Source organism: Sceloporus occidentalis, unplaced genomic scaffold (genome assembly GCF_023333645.1).
Source record: "Sceloporus occidentalis isolate IW3139 unplaced genomic scaffold, rSceOcc1.0.p SCAF_1, whole genome shotgun sequence".
In the NCBI taxonomy this organism is placed as follows: domain Eukaryota; kingdom Metazoa; phylum Chordata; class Lepidosauria; order Squamata; family Phrynosomatidae; genus Sceloporus; species Sceloporus occidentalis.
In genome coordinates, this window is record NW_028316981.1 from 6,632,337 (window position 1) to 6,652,404 (window position 20,068).

A 20,068-nucleotide genomic window follows, 5' to 3' on the forward strand; every position below is an offset into this window, starting at 1 on the left:
GCTGGAACAGACCATCATTCCCAGAATTCCATAGCATTCAGCTGAGGCAGTTAAAGTGGTCTCAAACCAGATGATTTCTCCAGTGTAGATGCAGCCCAAGCCTTTTGCCTCTCTTATGTCTGAGATTTCAAAGCCCAGCCCTGGCACCACAACAAACTACAAATCCCAGGATTCCATAGGATGGAGTGATGAGAGTGAAAGCAGTGTGCAGCAGCCTAAGTTTGCTTAATGCAGTTCTTAACATGGTGCACCTCTTGCCTACAGAGTCTCCCAGGCCCCAGCGGGGCCCTAGAGTCCTCGAGGGGCTTGGGAGAGGCTGTCTCCCAGGCCCAGCGAGGCCTTGGAGAAGGTTTAAAAACGTAGGACCTTTTTTTTGGTTAATTTCCTGGCCAGGAAATTTTTAAAAAATGTCCTACATTTTAAGTTTTGTCCTACATTTTTTCCCAGTTTTGAGGTCCCCCGGGAAGATGGCAACCCTACTTCAAATACTTAAACAAGGCTATCATATCACCTTTTAACCGGAAGGCACCCAACAACAACCAATCTACAATGCAGGAATTAAAGCAGTTTGACACTAATTTTCACTGTCATAGTTCCATCCGACAGAATCTTGGGATGTGCAGTTTGGTGAGGCACACCAGAGCTCTCTGACAGACCAGGCTGAACACCTCAGCAAACTACAAATCCCAGGGTACTGGAAGGCAGTCAAGACGTATATCTCTGACAGGCCTTCCCAGATTAGCATCTCAGTGGCCCCCATTGACTACCTTGTCTTGTCCATTTTAATAATTTTACCCGTTTTATTGTTATTGTTTATAATTATGATTTATTGGTTATGGTGGGTGGGTGGGGTTTTGGGACACACATTGTATTTTATTGTAATTTAATGTGTTAATGTTGTTAGCTGCATCAACCTTAATGGAGAGATGGGTTATAAATAAATTATTATTATTATTATGAGCCATTGTTTTATTGTTACTGTTTATAATTATGATTTATTGGTCATGGTGGGTGGTTGGGTTTTGGGGATGTTGCATTTTATTGTAATTTAATGTTTTAATGTTGTTAGCTGCCTCAATCTTAATGGAGAGATGGGGTATAAATTATATATATATATATATATATATATATATATATATATAATTTTTATTTATACTATTATTATTATTATTATTATTATTATTATTATTGAGAGCTATGGCACTGAAAAGGGCTGCACTCAAAATGGCTTCCCTTTGGAATCCTTGAGAAGGTGAAGAGAGACAAGACGGAATGTGGGTGAATTCCTAGAGCGGAAGGACGGTGGGGAAGCGAGTGGAGGGAAGGAGCGTCTGCTCCTAGCTTGTGCCACGTGACGTGGCTTCCATGCAGAGAACCCGGAAGTTGATGCCTAGAGGGGCCAGAGAGGCTGGAGGACCCCGAACAGGAGCAGGGTTGGAGTTGCTGCCTCGCTCCTTTCCTCTCTGGGGCAGAAAAGGTGAGTTCTCTTGGCTGGAGAGAGCCGCTGCAAGGATGATGATGTCCTGTTTCTAGGGCTGCATCTACACTGCAGGATTAATCCAGTGTGACTTGACTTTAAATCCCATGGCTCAGTGCTGTGGAATCCTGGGATTTGTAGTTTGCTATGGCTGCCAGCGCTCTCTGACAAGAGGGCGTGTCTATACTGTAGATACAAGGCACTTTAACTCCTCCCTGCTATAGAATCCTGGGATTTGTAGGGTTTTTGAGTGAAGCACCAGCACTCTTTGCCAGAGAAGCTTGTGAAACTACAAATCCCAGGGTGGCATCGGATTGAGCCACAGCACTTAAAGTGGTGCCAAAACTGCATTATTTCTACACTGCAGATGTACCCATAAAAACTATAGCTCCATCCTGTGCAATATGAAATAAAGCAGCTTGGCACTGCTTGAACTGCCATGGCACCAGAGCTCTCCAAAGCTAAATGTTTCACCAAACTACACATCCTAGAATCCTATAGCACTTAGCCCTGGCACTTAAAGTGGTGTCAGATGGCTTTATTTCTGCAGCCTCTGGCAACCCTGACCCTCCACCTTGGAAGTGCTGGAGACTAGGGTACCAAAAGGAATCTCAGGTGTTGCTTTCCGCTGCCTTGCTTTGAGGTCTCCTGGCTTTCTTCCCTTTTAGTTTCCAGTTGATGGCTTCTTTAAGTACGGTGGCCAGAATGAAAACTGGAGAGGAGCACTGGTACACTGAGTGGTTGCGCAGAAGAGAGAATTTCAGCAGATGCTGCTTGTTGAGAGATCCAAGGTGGTGTATTGGTTTGAGCATTGGACTACGATTCTGGATGGCCAGCTTCTAAAGCCACTGGATCACACTTGGGATTTGGTCTGGGTGCCCATAGTTCATCTGGGTGGGTTAGATGATAGAGGACTTCAAGCCTTTCAGTCCTTCTTCAGTGTAACTTCACTGCCTTGTGAAACTTTGCCTGTTCCTGATTTTGCCTGTTCACTGGCTGATAGGTAAAGAAAGAGGAAGGCTGAAAGTGGGGCAGAGGGAGAGAGAAAAAGAGGAAGAAATAAAAAGAGAGGAAGGTATAGTTACTACGTTCCTCAGTTTTGGCCATGTCCCCTGGAAGTTCCTTCTGACATTAGACACCTAGACATTTTGTAGGTAAATCTGGGAATCTAGGTCAACCAAACGTATATTTTGGACTATTGGGTTATATCAGTTTCATACAAATTGTCCTGCCTGCATCCTTTAAAAAAACAAATCAAGACTGGTATTTTTAGATTGGTGAGGTCCTTTATATACGCAACTATATGTCAACCTGATATATAAATCAAGGGCAGGTTTGGGGGCCAAAATTAAGGAATTTGATATGATCTGTGGTCAAGGGTAAAACATAGGGCCTTATAACAAAGGATATAAAGCAGGAAGCAAAGGAAAACAATGCCAAAGAATTTACAAAATCCCAGCAGGCATAACTGTTTGTACTTATGCTAAAGGCTGGATGGATGAGAGAGTAGAGAGGGGCTGGTGCTTTTTTTAGGTGTTCCCAGGATGGATTAAGATGGTTCCTTTTTTAGATAATAAAGTACAGTACTTTGACTCGTGGGTAAGTTGGCCCAGCTTTTTTAGTTCAATCTTTCGAATAAAATTTCTAGACTTATACATGAGTATATACAGTACTTAGATATGAGGGTATCCTGAGAAGTGCGGGATTCATAGAGGCTTTGTTGAACCTGCAATCTGAGGCAAAATGTGCAACCGCTATTCTTATCCATTATTTTGCAAGAAAGCAGCCTGCTACTGCCAGCATGGTGTAGTGGTTTGTTGGACTAGGACTCTGGAGAACAGGGTTCAAATTTCCGCTTCGGCACAGAAACCCACTGGGTGACCTTGGGCCAGTCACACACTCTCAGCCTCAGAAGAAGACAAAGGCAAGTCCCCTTGCCAAGAAACCCCTGTGATAGGGTCACCATAACTCAGAAACCAGTTGAAAGCACACAAGAGCTAACTGCCTTTCCTTCTGTTTGGCCAATGAGCAATGGTGTGGGTGTGATTAATCAAGGCATTTTTTTCATGTGACTACAAAAGCAGGATTTATTCTGCCACCGATTCCTCATCAGTTTAGGAATTTTCTGCAGCACACATACAGAGATGTGTTAACATGGCCCCATCTCTTCAAGCCAGTGTCCAGCCAGTTTCCATTTGCCCAGGTGGTGGTGGTGGTGGGGAAGTGGCAGTTAAAAGACGAACAGAGGAGAGGATTTTGTGGCTGTGAATTGAGGAGAGGAAGGTGAAACAGAGAGAGATTAATAGCTTGTTTTTGAGACATGATCTTTGCCTTTTATACAGGGAACTGAACCATTAGCAACCTAGAATATGTCTATAAAAAGCTTCCTGCTTCCCAAGAGTCAATACTATTTGATTCATAGATCTTTTCATTGGACTTCCAGGACTTGATGACCCCACTGCCTTGTGCAGACTTTGCTTTATTACATAACCCAACAGAGAAGGGAGGCCTCTTTGGCATCACTGGAGGCTACTTTGCAGCCTAGACCAAAAAATGGAAGAACAAGAGTCACCTGGATCTGAAGTAGGAAGAGACCCTAATACCATCCAGGATGGGGAACTCTGGGGGGGAAACACACAGAAAATCCTGGGGGAAGAAGAGATGCTGAGCTCAAATGTTCGACAGCAGCACTTCAGGAGGTTCTGCTACCAGGAAGCCAAGGGACCCCGAGAAGTTTGCAGCCGACTCCACACTCTCTGCCATCAGTGGCTGAAGCCACAGAGTAACACCAAGGCTCAGATCCTGGACCTGGTGATCCTGGAGCAGTTCCTGGCTGTCCTTCCCCCAGAGATGGAGAGCTGGGTCAGGGAATGTGAGCCAGAGACCAGCTCAGAGGCAGTGGCCTTGGCAGAAGGCTTCCTTCTAAGTCAGATGGAGAAGGAGGAGCAGGAAGAGCAGCAGGTGAGATCGTTTTATCCTGGTTTTATCATTGAACTAAGAATGTTGATGAGGTATATCTGAACACTTTCCAGCAATTACTGCTCAACCCACTGCTTGTACTATACCTAGGGTTGCCATAAGTGAGGACCTCCAAACCGGGACAAATGTAGGACAAATGTAGGGCAACATTTTCAAATGTAGGACACGTTTTCATAAAAATGGAGGACGCACAAAAAATTGAGTTTTTTTTTAAAAAAATGTTAATATAAATGCATGTTTTTTAGGCATGATCAAAATGGAGGACATTTTGGCATTATTCCTAGACAGATGGCAGAAATGTACTTGTCCTTGGGTTCAACTGTATTTCTCAGAAGTGTGTACTTGGTCAAGGGACTGTGGTTTTTCTTCACTGCGCATGAGTTTGTAAAAATCACAGCAAGTTACAATGGCCATGCCTCAGAGGCTTGTTGATATCAATATCACCACCACCACCATCATCATCATCACTATAATTGTCCAGGAAAGGCAGACTTGTTAGCATTCAAAGCGCCATAAATATACAGAAAATGCACTTGCATATATTTAATAATTAAAAATAATGAAAAAAAACCAAGGCAGGGGTGTATATATTTGATAATAAAAATTGTAATAAAATAAAAAACAAGCAATAATAAAAATTAATAAAATAAAATAAAAACAAGCAATAATAAAAATTAATGAAATAAAATAAAAACAAGCAATAATAAAAATTAATGAAATAAAATAAAAACAAGCAATAATAAAAATTAATGAAATAAAATAAAAACAAGCAATAATAAAAATTAATGAAATAAAATAAAAACAAGCAATAATAAAAATTAATGAAATAAAATAAAAACAAGCAATAATAAAAATTAAAAAATTAAATAAAATAAGTATTTTATATTTTTAAAAATAATTTAAAAACCCCAAAATACCAAGGCAGACCTAATGGCCACTGACTCAGCTTTCCTCCTCCTCCTCCTCCTCTGGCCCAATTCTGCCCTGGCCTTCAGGCACCCTTCCTCCCTCCCATTCCTCCTCCTCCTCCTCCGGCCCAATTCTGCCCTGGCCTTCAGGCACCCTTCCTCCGGCTCATTCCTTCTCCTCCTCTCCCCCCTCCTCCTCCTCCTCACGATGGCTGGCGCGCGCAGAGGGAAGTGGGGCAGGCGTGCGCGCTGCCACTGCCCCCGGCTGAGGCCTGGGCGGTGTGCACTGAGGAGCCCGTCCTCTTTGGCCAGCTGGCCAATGGCCGGCTGGCCAAAGCAAGGGACGAGCTCCTGTTTTGGAGCCCCGCGCGCGCGCAAGCCCTCACACTGGAGGCACGGTGGCGGCGACGCTTCTGCCGCCGAGGAGGAGGAGGAGGAGGAAGGCGGAGCCGGAGGAGGAGGTGGGTTGGCACTGCCCACCGCGAAGATGACGATGAGGAGGTGGGTTGGCGCCGCAGCAGCCGCATTAGCAGCAGTGGCAATGGCCGGAGCGGGCCCCCGAACCGGGAACAAGGCACGGGTGGGGGCCCAAACCGGACCGGGACCAGGAGGGGCCCACCAAAAGCGTGATTGTCACGGGGGCCGCCGGGTAATGGCAACCCTAACTATACCGGGAGTGGGTAATTGTGGAGGAGATGGAAGCCATTTTTCACTCCCATGGGCCAAAGCGTGCTCCCAAGACAACAGGAGGTGATATTGATGTTTATCACACTATACTCTTAAAGTGCTACAATTCCACTTTGACTCCTCTAGCTGCCTCCTGTTGCATTCTGGGATTTGCAGTTTTAAGGAGGGGGTATTTAGAATTCTCAGGCAGAAAAGTTCTCTGCCTGAGAATTCTAAATACCCCTCCTTAAAACTGCCAATACCAGAATGCAACAGGAAGCAGCTAGAGGAGTCAAAGTGGAATAGTAGCACTTTAAGAGTATAGTGTGATAAACATCATTGTGATACGTCTAATTTTGGACAGTTTTCAGCTCCTTGGAGGGATTCAGGAGGCTTGAGAACAAGGAGGACTTGAGAGGCTGAAGGGAGCAGAACCTTTGTGTTTTGTGGTGGTTGTGAGACATTTTCAGCTGTCTTTTTCTGAAAAATCATCACCAACATTTTAAATGTCAGGCTCTCGGGTCTTAGGCCCCTGCAGGCCTTGGGGTGGACATTCCCCACCTCTGCTTATTACAGTTATTTTTCTGATCTCTCCCATCTCCTCCTTGTCTTTCTCTTTGACATTCTGTCTGCTCTTTCTGGTGCAGGGCCTCTCTGTGAAAGTGGACACCAATATTCCGAGGGCAGAAAAAACTCCACCAAAGGCTCATTGGAAATCACTAACCAGATGGATCAAGCAGGAGAATGAAGAAAGGATCACCTCAGTGGGTAAGAACCCATGGTCCCTTTTTAAAGCTCCATCTCCCACTTCTTAGTAAATGTGGCTTGCTTTTAGCTTCCTTCAGATACTAGGTTCTAAGAAAGGTTTGGTTTCAACTGTCAGAAGAATTGGTACATCTCAACAAGCAGTTTCACTCTTTCAACATGGAGAGGCAGGATGTGGTTTCCTCTGTACCTCCACCCCACACATACACATAACTGAAATATTCAAAGGGAATTCCTGCTGGCCTGACCTGGTTGACATTGCCACCATCTCCCTCAGAAAGTGGTGCGGTCTCCTTTCCTGGATGCATTCAAGAAGAGGCTGGATGGCCACCTCTCATAGATGTCTTTGTGTTGGTTGAGTCTCCCTTGTCCAGAATTTTGAAATATTCCAAAAACCAAAACTTTTTCCATGGGTGGCTGAGATGGTGATACCTTTTCTTTCTGATGGTTCAGTGAACACAGAACTTTGTTTCATGAACAAAATTATTTTTAAAATTGTATAGAATTACCTTCAGGCAATATGTATAAGGTGTATATGAAACGTAAAGGAATTTTGTGTTCAGACTTAGGTTTCATCTCCAAGATATCTCATTATGTATGTATAGGCAAATACAGATATTCCAAAATCCAAAAGACCTCTGGTCCCAAGCATTTCAGATAAGAGAGACACAGCCTGTAGCAGATTTTCTGCTTCAGCAAAGCCTAGATGACCCTTTAACTTACTTCCTTGTTTCTGGTTTTGTATCAAACATATATACTGTTGATTGAAAGGCTGCTTCTGTGGGTGTATGTTCTAGCCATTTGCCAGCCCCAGAGTTCATCCTCAAAAGGCCACAAGTCACTGGTGGAGCACATGCCAGGGTAAATCCTTGGCCTCCCTAGGTTAGGTTTAGAAAAAACACTGTTATGAGCCTCACCTTAATGTGTTCTGTGTTCCAAAGCTCCTCTGTCTTTCTCCTAGAATCGCTAATCTTTTTTGTTGGTTTAAATCAGGCATGGTTAACTGTGTCTGTGGCAAAGAATTCTCCCCCTCCACAGGCTGCGCTTTCCCAAATTAAGCCCAAATACCTGTTTTCTTTTGCAGTATCTCTCAAAATGGCAATAGGAAGTGGTGCAACTTTATTTACTTAATTACTCACTTACTTAATATCCTGCTTTTCCTCCAATATACGCACTCAAGGCAGCTAATAACAAATTTAAAACAATACAGATTTTTAAAGCATTTAATAAACATAAATATGCAGTTTAAAACAATTAAGCAGTTTATAAAATTAAACTTTACAAATATTTGAATGTATTAAAAACTATATACAAACCTTAAAATCTGAATCACACACCATTTAAAAGTCCAACCTTCATCAATCTGAAAAATGGACAGCACAAAAATGTTTTTACATGTTGCCAAAAGGAGAGTAAGGATGGAGACATCCTGGCCTCTAGGGAGAGAGAACCAAAGTCTGGGAGCAGCCACCGAGAAAGCCCTCTCCCTTGTTCCCATGAAACGTGCCTGTGGAGGTGGTGAGACAGAAAGAAAAGCATCTCTGGACAATCTTAGCACTCTAAAGGATTCATAGGGCCTGAACAGACAGGCCAAAATAAAGCTGCTTCAAGTCACTTTGGAGGTATGCTGTTTAAATTATGCATGTGTCCTAGGATGCCAGAAGCCATGCCAAAGTCATGCTCCAGTCCTAAGGACTGGAATGCAGCTTTGGCACAGCTTCTGGCCTCTTAAGATGTGTGTGTCATTTAAACAGCATACCTTCAAAGTGACCCGAAGCAGCTTTATTTTGGCCTGTTTGTTTGGCCCCATAGAGAGATATATTCCTGTTCCTATCTTGGTTTAAATCATACCACCACCCCACCCCCTGCAGTTAGAATCCATCTAGGTTTAAGAACAAATTAATAAATGAATTTTCCCTAACCTTCTCCATTCCTCTCAGAAAATGGACCACAGAGGCCAGCAATGTGTACTTGTTCGTCTCCTACCTGTGATGCAACGGAAGCAGTTTATGTAAAACTGGAACAGGTAGGCAGTTGAGAATAGTTGGGGATGAGCCCTCTGTCCTCTACCTACCTCCCTTGGCCTGAAAGCACATTACTGGGAATGCCATTCCTGAAGGCTGAAATCTTTTGTGTTTCTACCTCCACTGCATCAGCTTTATTATTTTCAGATTTGGTTTAGCAGTGGAGCAGTGTTAGTTATCTGTCATCTGAAAGTCTCTTTCCCTTTTAGGTGACCTTTGAAGAGGTGGCTGTGTATTTCACTGAGGAGGAGTGGGCCCTGCTGGACTCGAACCAAAGAGCCCTGCACAAGGAGGTCATGGAGGAGAATTATGGAATGGTGTCTTTTTTTGGTAAGTATCCCTCTGGCTTTTGATCAGTAGTCAGTTGAAAAGTGGAACAAAGTGATTTTACTCTGCGTACTTGCTCTATATACTTAATATACACATTAGTCAGAAAATTTAGTCAAAAATTGATCCGAAAAACCTGGGTTGACTTATCCATGGGTCAGTGTAAGTACTATACTTTAACTAGTATAGTGATGAAAAAGCGAGAGTTTATTTCATTCTGGAAGCATCTAAAAGAAGCATCAATCCCCTCTACTCTCTCCATCACAGCCCCATTTCTGACCTTTTTAAATGCCTGGGTTGGAAAATGGTGGCAGTGGTAGCTTTTTTGCACTTCCCCTCAAAGGACCACCAAGTAGAATCAAGTACATTTGTGTATGTTTGTCAGCTTTTCTGAGTTAAAATCAGGCAAAGTTATCCCATTAAAGTTAAAGACTGCAATCACTGCTAATGTGGTCGCCATTTTCTTTGATTTTCCTTTTCATTCGTTTTGACGTGTGCACTTTCTTAGCACCCCCTACTCCTCATTGCCTCCTCCACACATTGCATAGACATGATTTAGTGTAGTTCCCTCCCCATCCAGCCTTTAGAGTGAGCATAAATAGTTATGATGCTGGAATTTTGTAAGTTCTTTGGCATTGTTTTCCATCCTTTCCATCCTTTGTTACATGCCCCTAAGATGTACCCTCAACTTATCCATATGTCATATCAAAATTCATCATTTTGGCCCCAAAATCCACCCTCAATTTATAGATAAGGTTGGCTTACAGTAGAGTATATATGGTAGTGCAGCACCTGAGGACATGTCTACATAGGCCAATTACACTGGTTTCTCTTGCCTACACCATGATGTGTCTTGACAATGCAGGGCCTGATTAGAGTGTGGACTGCCTTATTGAAAGAAGGCCAGATCTGCTCTGAATCCACTCTATCTCTGGTTAAACCAGTGTTTAAAAACTCACCTTTTTCTCTGAGTTTTGCGGAAAATTTGAAGCACTTTGAAGCCGTGCCAGGGAGCAGTTTACACATGCACCCTGTTGTGTCATCTGGCATCACCACTGATGGTGCAAGTCACTCCCTTTGAGGTCAGAACAAGGTGCCCAGCCATGTGACTGACACTGGGTGCCTTGTTTCTGACCTCAGAGGGAAGGAAGTGCCTCGAGGCGGCACTGGGTAGCATAGCAGGATGCATATGTAGACAGCTGCCTAACTTTGTTACAGAGTAATGTGGAGAACCTGGGTCATCTGTAGGGCCAGAATTCCTGGGGGGGACCTGGAGTATTCTGGTTGGTGGAGACAAATACTGAATCTTGGAGCCTTGTGGGCTCCTGTGAAGGTTGTGTAGATATTATTAATGTCCTGATATTTCTTCTTCGTGGTCTCTGCGAATCATACAAATGGATTTCACTGCGCCTGCGCAGTGCTATTCGGAAACTTCTAGAATCACTGGGCAAAGTACACTTTGCAACATATAGAAACTTTTTGGCAGTAGCTCCACCCACCCCTTATAAGGCCCCTGCGTTCCCACTCTTTTCCCCAGTTCCTTTTTTCCGCCGCGTTAGCTGCTTCAGGGAACTTCGCTTGCTCTTTTGATTGAATCACTGGCTATTTTTGGACTTCGGACCGTTCTTGACCTTGGCTTTTCTGCCCCCCCATGTATCATTGACCTCCAGTTCGTCTGACTTTGTCTTCGCTTCCGATTGGAGTCTGTTCCATGATGTCTCCGGCACCGTTTAAGAAACGTGATGTCTGTGGCGGCAAGGTGCCTATTCAGGACCCACATTCTTCCTGCCTCTTGTGCCTGGGAAGGGAACATGATGTAAAGTCTTGCGCCTTTTGCAAGTCCATGACTTCACAAGCTCGGAAGAACCGTGAGTCCCACCTGACCACAGCCCTTCTCCAGGGGGTCGTGAAGTCTCATGACGACGCTTCACGTCCATCCTCGGCCCTGGTGGATTCAGTGTTGGGCACTCCAACTTCCACGCACGACAGCCCTTCAAGCTCTGCATCGGCTCCTGTCGCTGCCGCAGCCCACGGTTCCTCAGAACCCAGCGCTGCTTCTGATGTGGCCCATGGTTCCACGAAATCCAGTGCCACCACCGCTATGCCCTTTAAGCACCCCCACAAACTGTGCGGTTCCGAGGGTCTTCCTCTCAGATCTGCCTCCCTACCTCCGGTGGGGCCCTGGCCCGAGAAGGGAGTCTCCACCGGACCCGAGGAGTCATCCTCAAAATCCGCCCCCTCGAGGAAGGACAAGTCCAAGTCTGCCGACCCGGCTTCCAAGTCATCCTCTTCGGGCTCCAAGACCCCCAAGGAGAAAAGAGATAAGAGGGGTGAGGATTCGGAGGCCCCACCTTCTAAGAAGGCGAAGTCTTCTCTGGAAACCCCGGATCCTGGAACCGAGTCCAGGAGGGCCAAGCCTCATAAGACATCGGGTGGTTCTTCGGAACCAAAGCTCAGCTCTAAGAAGTCGAGCCACCCGGCGGCAATTCCTCGAGAGGATCACAAGCCTTCATCTAGCCACAAGAAGGACAAGTCTTCATCCAGCCACAAGAAGTCACGGGACCACCAGGAGCCAGAGGTGGTGGCGCCTCCTCCCTCTCCACAGACGTTGACGGGCCTGTCAACCATTCTGTTGTTCCACCCCGACGAGGAGGATTCCAGATCTTCTGGACGCCGGTCACCCACGCCAATTCCGCACCCCGCATGCCCCTTCAAGGAAGACCCTGACGTTTTTTATGATTCGGAGACCGACAGGTACTACATGTCGGTCTCGAAGGAGGATGCATTCCAGCGCTTCTCTTCAAAACCTGCCAGCCGGTCTGCTCCATCTGCCACAGTTTCTCAGCCGCCGCCGTCGACTCCATCCTGACCGGCGCCGAAACAGGTCTCCGTCTCGGAACCCATCCCGGCTCCGGCCCAATTGTCTCACCAGGTGGTCCAGTTGGACTCGGCCTCGGATCAAGGTGACCACTCCTCCAAGCACCCTTCCGACTTGGAGATGTCCCCGCCAGCCTCTCCTCAGGGGTTGCACCATCCAGAGCCAGCCTCACCGACCAACGACATTCGTTCATTCAATGAACATGTCATAAAGATAGCCAATGCCCTGGGGATTGAATTCTCGTATCCCGAGGATGGGGCCAAGGATCCAGTTGAGAGGCGAGTCTATGGCAAAGTCCCGACGCCGCCTTTTATTCCGCTCCTTCCATCGCTAGAGACAATTGTGAAACGCTTGTGGGACTCCCCCGCTTCCCTGCTCGGATCCTCCAGAAAAATTGAGTCCTTATATCGGATTTCATCCACACATGCCCCGTGGTTGGCCAACCACCCGAAACAGAACTCGGCAATAGTGGAGGGTTCCCAGCTGGTGTCGACACACAAACTGGCTACCTCCCCCGGGGACCGGGAAGGCAAGAAGATAGACGGCTTGGCAAAGAAATCTTACTCGGCTTCGGCCCTTGCTGTCAAGGCTTCTAATTACATAGCCTGCATGGGGGCCTACATCCAGACACTCATGGAGGGGATTTCACCTTTGGTGCCAGATGTGCCGGATGACGTCCAGAGGAAGCTTGTGGAGATCCGCGATGAAGCCCACTCCATAGGGAGTTGGATCATCACTGGCTTGCGGAATGTGGTGGACTGCTTGGGGAGATCAATGGCGGCATCCATTGCCTTGCGCCGCCATGCCTGGCTCCGGGGTTCGGATCTAAACCCCAATGTGTGATCGACCATTGAGGACATGCCTGTGGACGACTCTGGCCTCTTCCACTCTGAGACAGACGAAAGGCTGAATTGGAAGTATCGGATGAAGGCCGCAGCAAAGAAACATGCTATGTCCTCCTCTTCCTCCATACCATCATTTCGGAGGAGGCAGCGTCCGTGGCAGTCTCAGGGCCAGGGCCAGAGGCCCTTTTATCAAGATCACCCTTACCAACAACAGGGCCAGCAGAGACAGCGTTATCCTTCCCAGTCCTCCTCCTCCTCTGGCCGGCGCAATATCCCGACCCGATACCGGAGGGCCCGTCAGCAGGATCCCGACCAGGGAAAGAAGAGGGCCTGAGGAGGTCCAGCACACTTCGTCTCCTCTGACCTCTTTTTTTTATAGACTGCAGCCCTATTATAACACCTGGGCATCAATTACTAATGACTCGTGGGTTTTGGACATAGTCCCTAGGGGTTATGCCCTCGAGTTCACTGAGCTCCCACTATCTGGAGCCTTTATTTCCACCGTCCCCTCAGACACCCTTCTCGATGAAGTGCGCTCACTGCTTGAAAAGGGGGCGATCTCCGAGTCGTTTCCCACTTGCTTCTTTTCAAGGTACTTCACGGTACCGAAGTCTGATGGAGGCATCAGGCCCATTTTAGACTTAAGGGGCCTCAATTATTTCTTGTCCGCAGACAATTCCGTATGGTAACTCTCGCCTCCATTCTTCTCTTCCATCAGGGACTCTGGTTTGCAACCGTTGATTTGAAGGACGCCTATTTTCATGTCGGGATCCACAGTTCTCACAGGAGATTCCTCACCTTTGCCATTGGTTCCGACACCTACCACTACAACGTGCTTCCCTTCAGCCTCTCCACAGCTCCAAGAGTCTTCACAAAATGTATGGCAGCGGTCATGGCGTACCTGCACCAGAGGGGCTTCAGAGTCTTTCCCTATCTGGACGACTGGCTGCTTGCGGCTCCTTTCCAGGAGGAGTTGCAGGAGACAGTTCTTTTCACCCTGGAGCTCTTGTCATCCCTCGGACTGGTGATCAACAGGGAGAAGTCGCACCTTGCCCCATCAAAGCGGGTCAAGTTCATCGGCGCCATCCTTGACTCCGAAGATGCCATCCTCGGTCACTGCAGCAGTCGAAGACATAGAGAAAACTATTTGGGTGTCATCAGCGTACTGATAACCCCGCGCCCCAAAAAGTTATCTTACATGTATAAAAATACAAATCCCACTTGTTGGAAGTGTCATGATAAGATTGCATCCTTTTTTCACATATGGTGGACATGTAAAATAGCCAAACAATACTGGGTTAATATATACAAATGTTTAACTATAGATTTAAGAATTCAAATCCCGTTTGTTCCGGAAGTCTTTTTGCTAGGCATGCTTGATAATGATAAACAGAAGGATAAATTTCTGTTTTATGCTTTAACCTATGCAAGAATAATTTTTGCAAAGTCATGGAAAAATCCGCAGGTACTGGCAACAGATCAATGGTTGTTCAAACTTTACGAGATGGCAGAAATGGACAGACTAACATGTTGGATGAAAGATAAAACAGAGAATTGTATACAGCAAGATTGGGATGACTTTTATAAAATTTTGAAGACAAAATGGAAAAGCATCATGGAAAAAAAAAGAAAACCTTCATCAAATTGATTGGCAAATTCTCAAATGTAAATATAAATCTACCAAAATGAATGTATGTATAAGTATTGTTTTGGAGGCAAATGTTTCTTCCTTTTCTTTTCTTTTTTCACGACCGTAGAAAGCCTGTAAATCTATAAAAAGGAAAAATTGTGGATAAACAAGGTATAGACAACAGGAAAATTAACAAGAAAAATATGTTGTTAGAATATCGGGGAAAAATCATGTTAGGCTAAGAGGTATATATGAGAAAGAAAAACTTTTATTTTCTTTATTTACTGTATGTATTCACTAATTTAAAACTGGGAAAAGAGTTATAATAGATGAAGGAAACAGCCGAAAATCTATCATTAAAGATAAAACAATCAGGATATCAAAATTAACGTAGGTCTCAAGTAGTTGGAAGAACTAAGTAAGATCAATAAGATTTTAGTATATCGAACAATAAAAGGAATCTATACATGTTATATTTTGTATATGTTGAAATATACATTAATATTGTGTAAGAAATTTTGTAAATGTTGTGGAACTTATAAAAATATAAATAAATAAATAAAAATTTGGGGGTAAACCCTGCTTTTTCAAGTACCCGCTGGTAAAGGGTTTTCTTAGAGGCTGTGGTAATCTCTATCCCCCGGCCTCAATACCGAACTCCGGCTTGGAGTCTTGATGCTGTGTTGTCTGCTCTGCAATCCAAGCCCTTTGAGCAAATGGCCACAACAGACTTGAGGCTATTGACGTGGAAGACTGCCTTCCTTGTGGCCATCACTTCTGCCCGCCGTGCGGGCGAACTCTGTGCCTTGTGGTGGGACCAGCCTTTCCTTAGATTTCATAAGGATAAGGTTGTCCTCCATACCGATATCACCTTCTTGCCAAAGGTGGTTTCTGCCTTTCATTTGTGTCAGGACATTGTGTTACCTACCATGGCCTCGAACCCGACCACTGAGGTCGAATGCAGTTTACATACTTTGGACGTTTGGAGGGCTCTGGCCTTCTACTTGGACAGAACTGCAGGTTTGAGTCGCTCCGAGAGACTGTTCCAATGCTACTCGGAACCGAAGAAGGGACTGCCTGTTTCTGCGCAGAAGTTTTCCAAGTGGGTGGCTGGTACCATCCACCTGTGCTATGAACTGTTGGGCAGACCTCTGCCGGCCAGGGTTCGATCCCACACAACTAGGGCGGTAGCAGCATCCTCTGCATTCTTGACTGGGGTTCCTTTGGAGGATGTCTGTAAGGCTGCTGTTTGGTCCCAGCCAATGACTTTTATTAAACATTGTAGGCTGGACATCAGGGCCAAACGGGATGCAGCCTTTGGAAGGGCAGTTTTGGTTTCTGGTTTACACTAATTGCACCTTTCTTCACTGTATTTTGAACATGTTTACAAGTGGTGTGTTCCATGTTCTCTAGTTGTGCACTATACCAAAATGGATTTATTACAAGGCTGATGGTTTACATTGCAGTTTGTCTCTTGCACATGTTTACAATTCTATGTGAAGTTTGACAGGTCCTATTTTAATGAACCTCGTGTATACCTTGAAAGTCCATTGAGGTCTGTATGACCTTCGTTCTGGTAATGTACCTTACCCTGCACAGGTTGCTGATGTGCTTTACTCTGCACAGGTTGTTAGTGTGCCTATCGGGCACAGTTTGTTGATGTGCCTTACTTACACAAGGCTAGGGCTTCCTACTGCACAGTTAGTATTATTGCTAAGGTGCCATAAATGACTGACTCAGGTTTTGGTTTTGAGAGTTTTATTGTTTAAATAAACAAACCATGTTTGAAATTTACCTGGCCTCAGGACACTCCCTCCACCCCTTACCTAAGCTTGTCAGTCTAAACCCATTTGTATGATTCGCAGAGACCACAAAGAAGGAGGACAGGTTGCTTACCTGTAACAGTATTTCTTCGAGTGGTCATCTGTGAATACATACAAATTCCGCCCATCCTCCCCTCAGTGTCCTGCTTGTCATTGGCTCATTCTCATGTCGCTCACGCGGCATAAAATTGCAAAACTGGGGAAAAGAGCAGGAACGCAGGAGCTTTATAACGGGTGAGAGGAGCTACCGCCAAAAAGTTTCTATATGTTGCAAAGTGTACTTTGCCCAGTGATTCTAGAAGTTTCCGAATAGCACTGTGCAGGCGCAGTGAAACCCATTTGTATGTATTAGCAGATGACCACTCGAAAAAATACTGTTACAGGTAAGCAACCTGTCCTCCTCCTTCTGAAAAAACAAAACAAAACAAAAAACAGTTCAACATAGGTCAACAAACTTTTTATTCAGAGCTAATAAATGCTCCCATATGAAATAATGTAAATGGGTCAGATAAGCCAAAAACATTTTGAACATTCTAAAAGCACTTGAAAGCTGCTTCCAAAGTGCATCTAGCAATTTTTTTGTTTTAGCAGCTTCTATTTTTCTTACAGTTTGTATTTTGTTGGCTAAACTTACAGATCTATACTTTTTTTAACAAAGTGAGAATAACTGATTCCTTAGGGGAAAGGCAGGCTATAAATTATTATTATTATTATTATTATTATTATTATTATTATTATTATTATTATATACTGGTGAGGCAGACTAATCTATTTACCCCTTTTCTCTCTGGTTGTAAACTGTAAGGTATTCTGGAAGCATCTGCTATTTACTATGCAAGCAGGTCCACACAGCTACAGCTAGAGCAGAATACAATTCTTTCCTATCTAAAATTTTATAGAACCCTAGAGTTGGAAGAGACCCAAGGGCCATCCCGTCCAACCCAATTCTGCCATGCAGGAAGACACAATCAAAGCACCCCTGACAGATAGCTATCAAGCCTCTGGTTAAAAATCTCCAAAGAAGGAAACTCCACCAATTCCTGGGGCAGCATATTCCACTGTCAAACAGCTCTTACCATCAGGAAGTTCCTCCTAATATTTTGGTGGAATCTCTTTTCCTGTAGTTTGAATCCAAATTTGATTATATCCTGTACTGTAGAAATGCTTCTGCAACCCAGCACTGAAAGTCTGACTTTACTTTATCATCTTCCCAGTGCCAACACTGCTAAAAATATCCAGCTAGACAAAGGACAAGGAAGAAAGGAAGGGCTGGGCAGGGGTAAAAAGGCTTTGTAAAAAGGAATTTATTTGTCAAAGACTTTGGCGCGTTACAGACTGCCATTTAGTACACACTCCACGTGTACTAGGGTTAGAAAGGGGCGTGCTAGGGTTAGGAAGGGTCTTACGTTCCTAACTGGCCCTGTCCCTAGTATGCGCAGAGCACGTAGTTAATGGCGGCACCCGTCCACACAGGTGCCACATCTTTACGTCTCGGACGCATAGCGTCCGGATGTGGCGCGGCGGAAGTGACGCGGTGCAGCAAAATGACGCTTCTTCTTGGCACACTTCCGGGTGCCAAGAAGAAGCGCCATTTCAGCACTTCTTTTTAGCTGCGCCGGGAAGCCTCGTGGTCTGGGTACTGGGGCTTCTCGGTGCAGCTAATGACAGCGGCGGCAGACCAACCACTTTTGGGCGGTCTGTAATGCGCCCATGTTAAGTAATATGTTAAGTAATGTGTGCCTGTGCATGCTACTCTTGTCATAGAGCACAAAAGAATCTCTTGCTTCTGGACATTGCCCCATCCTCCTTTAACCACACTGTTCCATTTTTGGCCCTAACCCTCCATGGTCAGAGTGACATCTCTTACCATTTGTCTGTTTGTCTTTTGAGGTGGTGATGAACTGGAGCAAAAGAATGAAGAAGCTCCATGTATTGTGTGGCTGGAAAGAACCAGATGTAAAAAGGGGGAAGAACAAAGCACAAGAACAGAAACAAGGGGGAGAAAGAGGACACCGCCCTCTTCTTCTCAGCGTGCTGACATCTGGAAAATCCTATTCCATGAAAAAATAGACAAAGGTGAGGAAGGTACGTGGTGCTTTCGGTGTGGAGAATACTTCCATTGGACATCAGGCCCAAACCACACTATGAGAAATCATACAGGGGAGAAAGCCCATAAATGCCAGCGTTGGGGTGACAGCTTCAAATGGAGACCACACCTGACTCATCACCAAATCATTCAGATGGGTGAGAAACCATATACCTGCCTGGAGTGTGGCAAAAGCTTCAGTCGGAGTGGAACCCTCAAGAGACATCAAATCATCCACACTGGAGAGAGACCGTACACCTGTCTGGAATGTGGGAAAGGCTTCAATCAGAGTGGAGCCCTCAAGAGGCATCAAATCATTCACAAAGAGGAGAAACCCTACAAATGCTTGAACTGTGGGAAAGGCTTCATTGAGAAGAGAAACCTCATTGCACATCAGATGCATCATGCAGGGGATGAATGCCAGGAGTTTGGAAATCAGTGCAATCACAAAGCAGTCTTCAGAACATATCAGGATGTTTCAACAGGAGAGAAACCATATACATGCCTAGAGTGTGGGAAAAGCTTCAGTTGGAAATCCCACCTCATTCGACACCAAATTATTCACACAGGGGAGAAACCATTTAAATGCATGATTTGTGACAAAAAGTTCAGCCAGAGATCAAAGCTGAATAAACATCAGGTTACTCATACAGGGGAAAAACCCTATAAATGTTTAGAGTGTGGAAAGAGCTATAGTGAGAAGAGAAACTTTATTGCACATCAGATGACTCATACTGGAGAGACACCATACAAATGCCTGGAGGCTGGAATGAATTTGAGTCAGATATCAACCCTGAAAAGACATCAGATCATTCATAGAGAACAGGAACTGCACATGAATGGAAAACCCCTCTATATTCCATATGAACTGTCTCCAATCTAGACTAACAATTGATTCAACAATATTTTTTTAAAAAATAAGGCCTAGTTGGTTCAGCTTAATAGGGGTCATTAGGCACTGGTGGTATTACACTGGCTTATATCATGTGGTTATCACTTCTTGGGTCTCCCTTTGGGGTTGAATGGTATCTTGTATATGGTTTTTGTTCTAGAACACAGATTGGCAAATTTGCCAGTGTCCTGCATGTATGGTCTAGAAGGTAACAGATGAGTAAGGGTCCCTGGAGACCACATATTTGAGAAGAGACATACTCTGTGTTCATATGGATAAATAACCACAATTTGTCAGTCAGTAGATGGACAGCTATACTGCTGTTTCTCTGTTTTTAATATAAATCTGACCCCTGTAAACATGTTGTAATAGCTGGCTTGCATAGATGCCTACCTGCATATGCCTGTTTTTTGTCCTTGTTCCCTCATTGTCAGTAGATACTATTTTTCATTCTCTGGAACAATTAGAATCATAGAGCTGGAAGGGACCCCAAGGGTTGTTTAGTCCAACCCCTTGCTAGGGGAGGAATGCACAGTTCAAGCATCCCTGAAAGGTGACCATCTAAATCTGTTTTTTAAAAAAAATCAATTAATGTTTGCCCATCACTGTTCAAAATATTCCATTCCACTTCATGGAGTTGTCCCTAATGTTTTAATTAGGATATCCTTATTGAGTCCATTGGTTCATGTTGTAGCCTTTATAGCATAAAACAACAAACCTGCAGCATATTCTGGAGTGCTTCTCAAGCTCTCTAATATTTGGGACCAG

At 44.8% G+C, this 20,068-nt stretch overlaps 1 protein-coding gene across 1 annotated transcript in view; it reads left to right on the forward strand.

The window, feature by feature from the left end:
- Nucleotides 1-1,272: 1,272 nt before the first annotated feature.
- The window catches only part of LOC149320526 (uncharacterized), a 31,354-nt gene continuing 12,558 nt past the window's right edge, over nucleotides 1,273-20,068 (forward strand). The window contains exons 1-7 of the mRNA XM_089499858.1: nucleotides 1,273-1,477; nucleotides 3,820-4,438; nucleotides 6,678-6,798; nucleotides 8,736-8,821; nucleotides 9,029-9,149; nucleotides 18,213-19,278; nucleotides 19,461-19,494. Coding sequence (XP_089355984.1) covers nucleotides 4,031-4,438; nucleotides 6,678-6,798; nucleotides 8,736-8,821; nucleotides 9,029-9,149; nucleotides 18,213-19,278; nucleotides 19,461-19,494 — 1,836 coding nt within the window. The 5' untranslated portion in view covers nucleotides 1,273-1,477; nucleotides 3,820-4,030. The remainder of the gene's footprint in view (nucleotides 1,478-3,819; nucleotides 4,439-6,677; nucleotides 6,799-8,735; nucleotides 8,822-9,028; nucleotides 9,150-18,212; nucleotides 19,279-19,460; nucleotides 19,495-20,068) is intronic.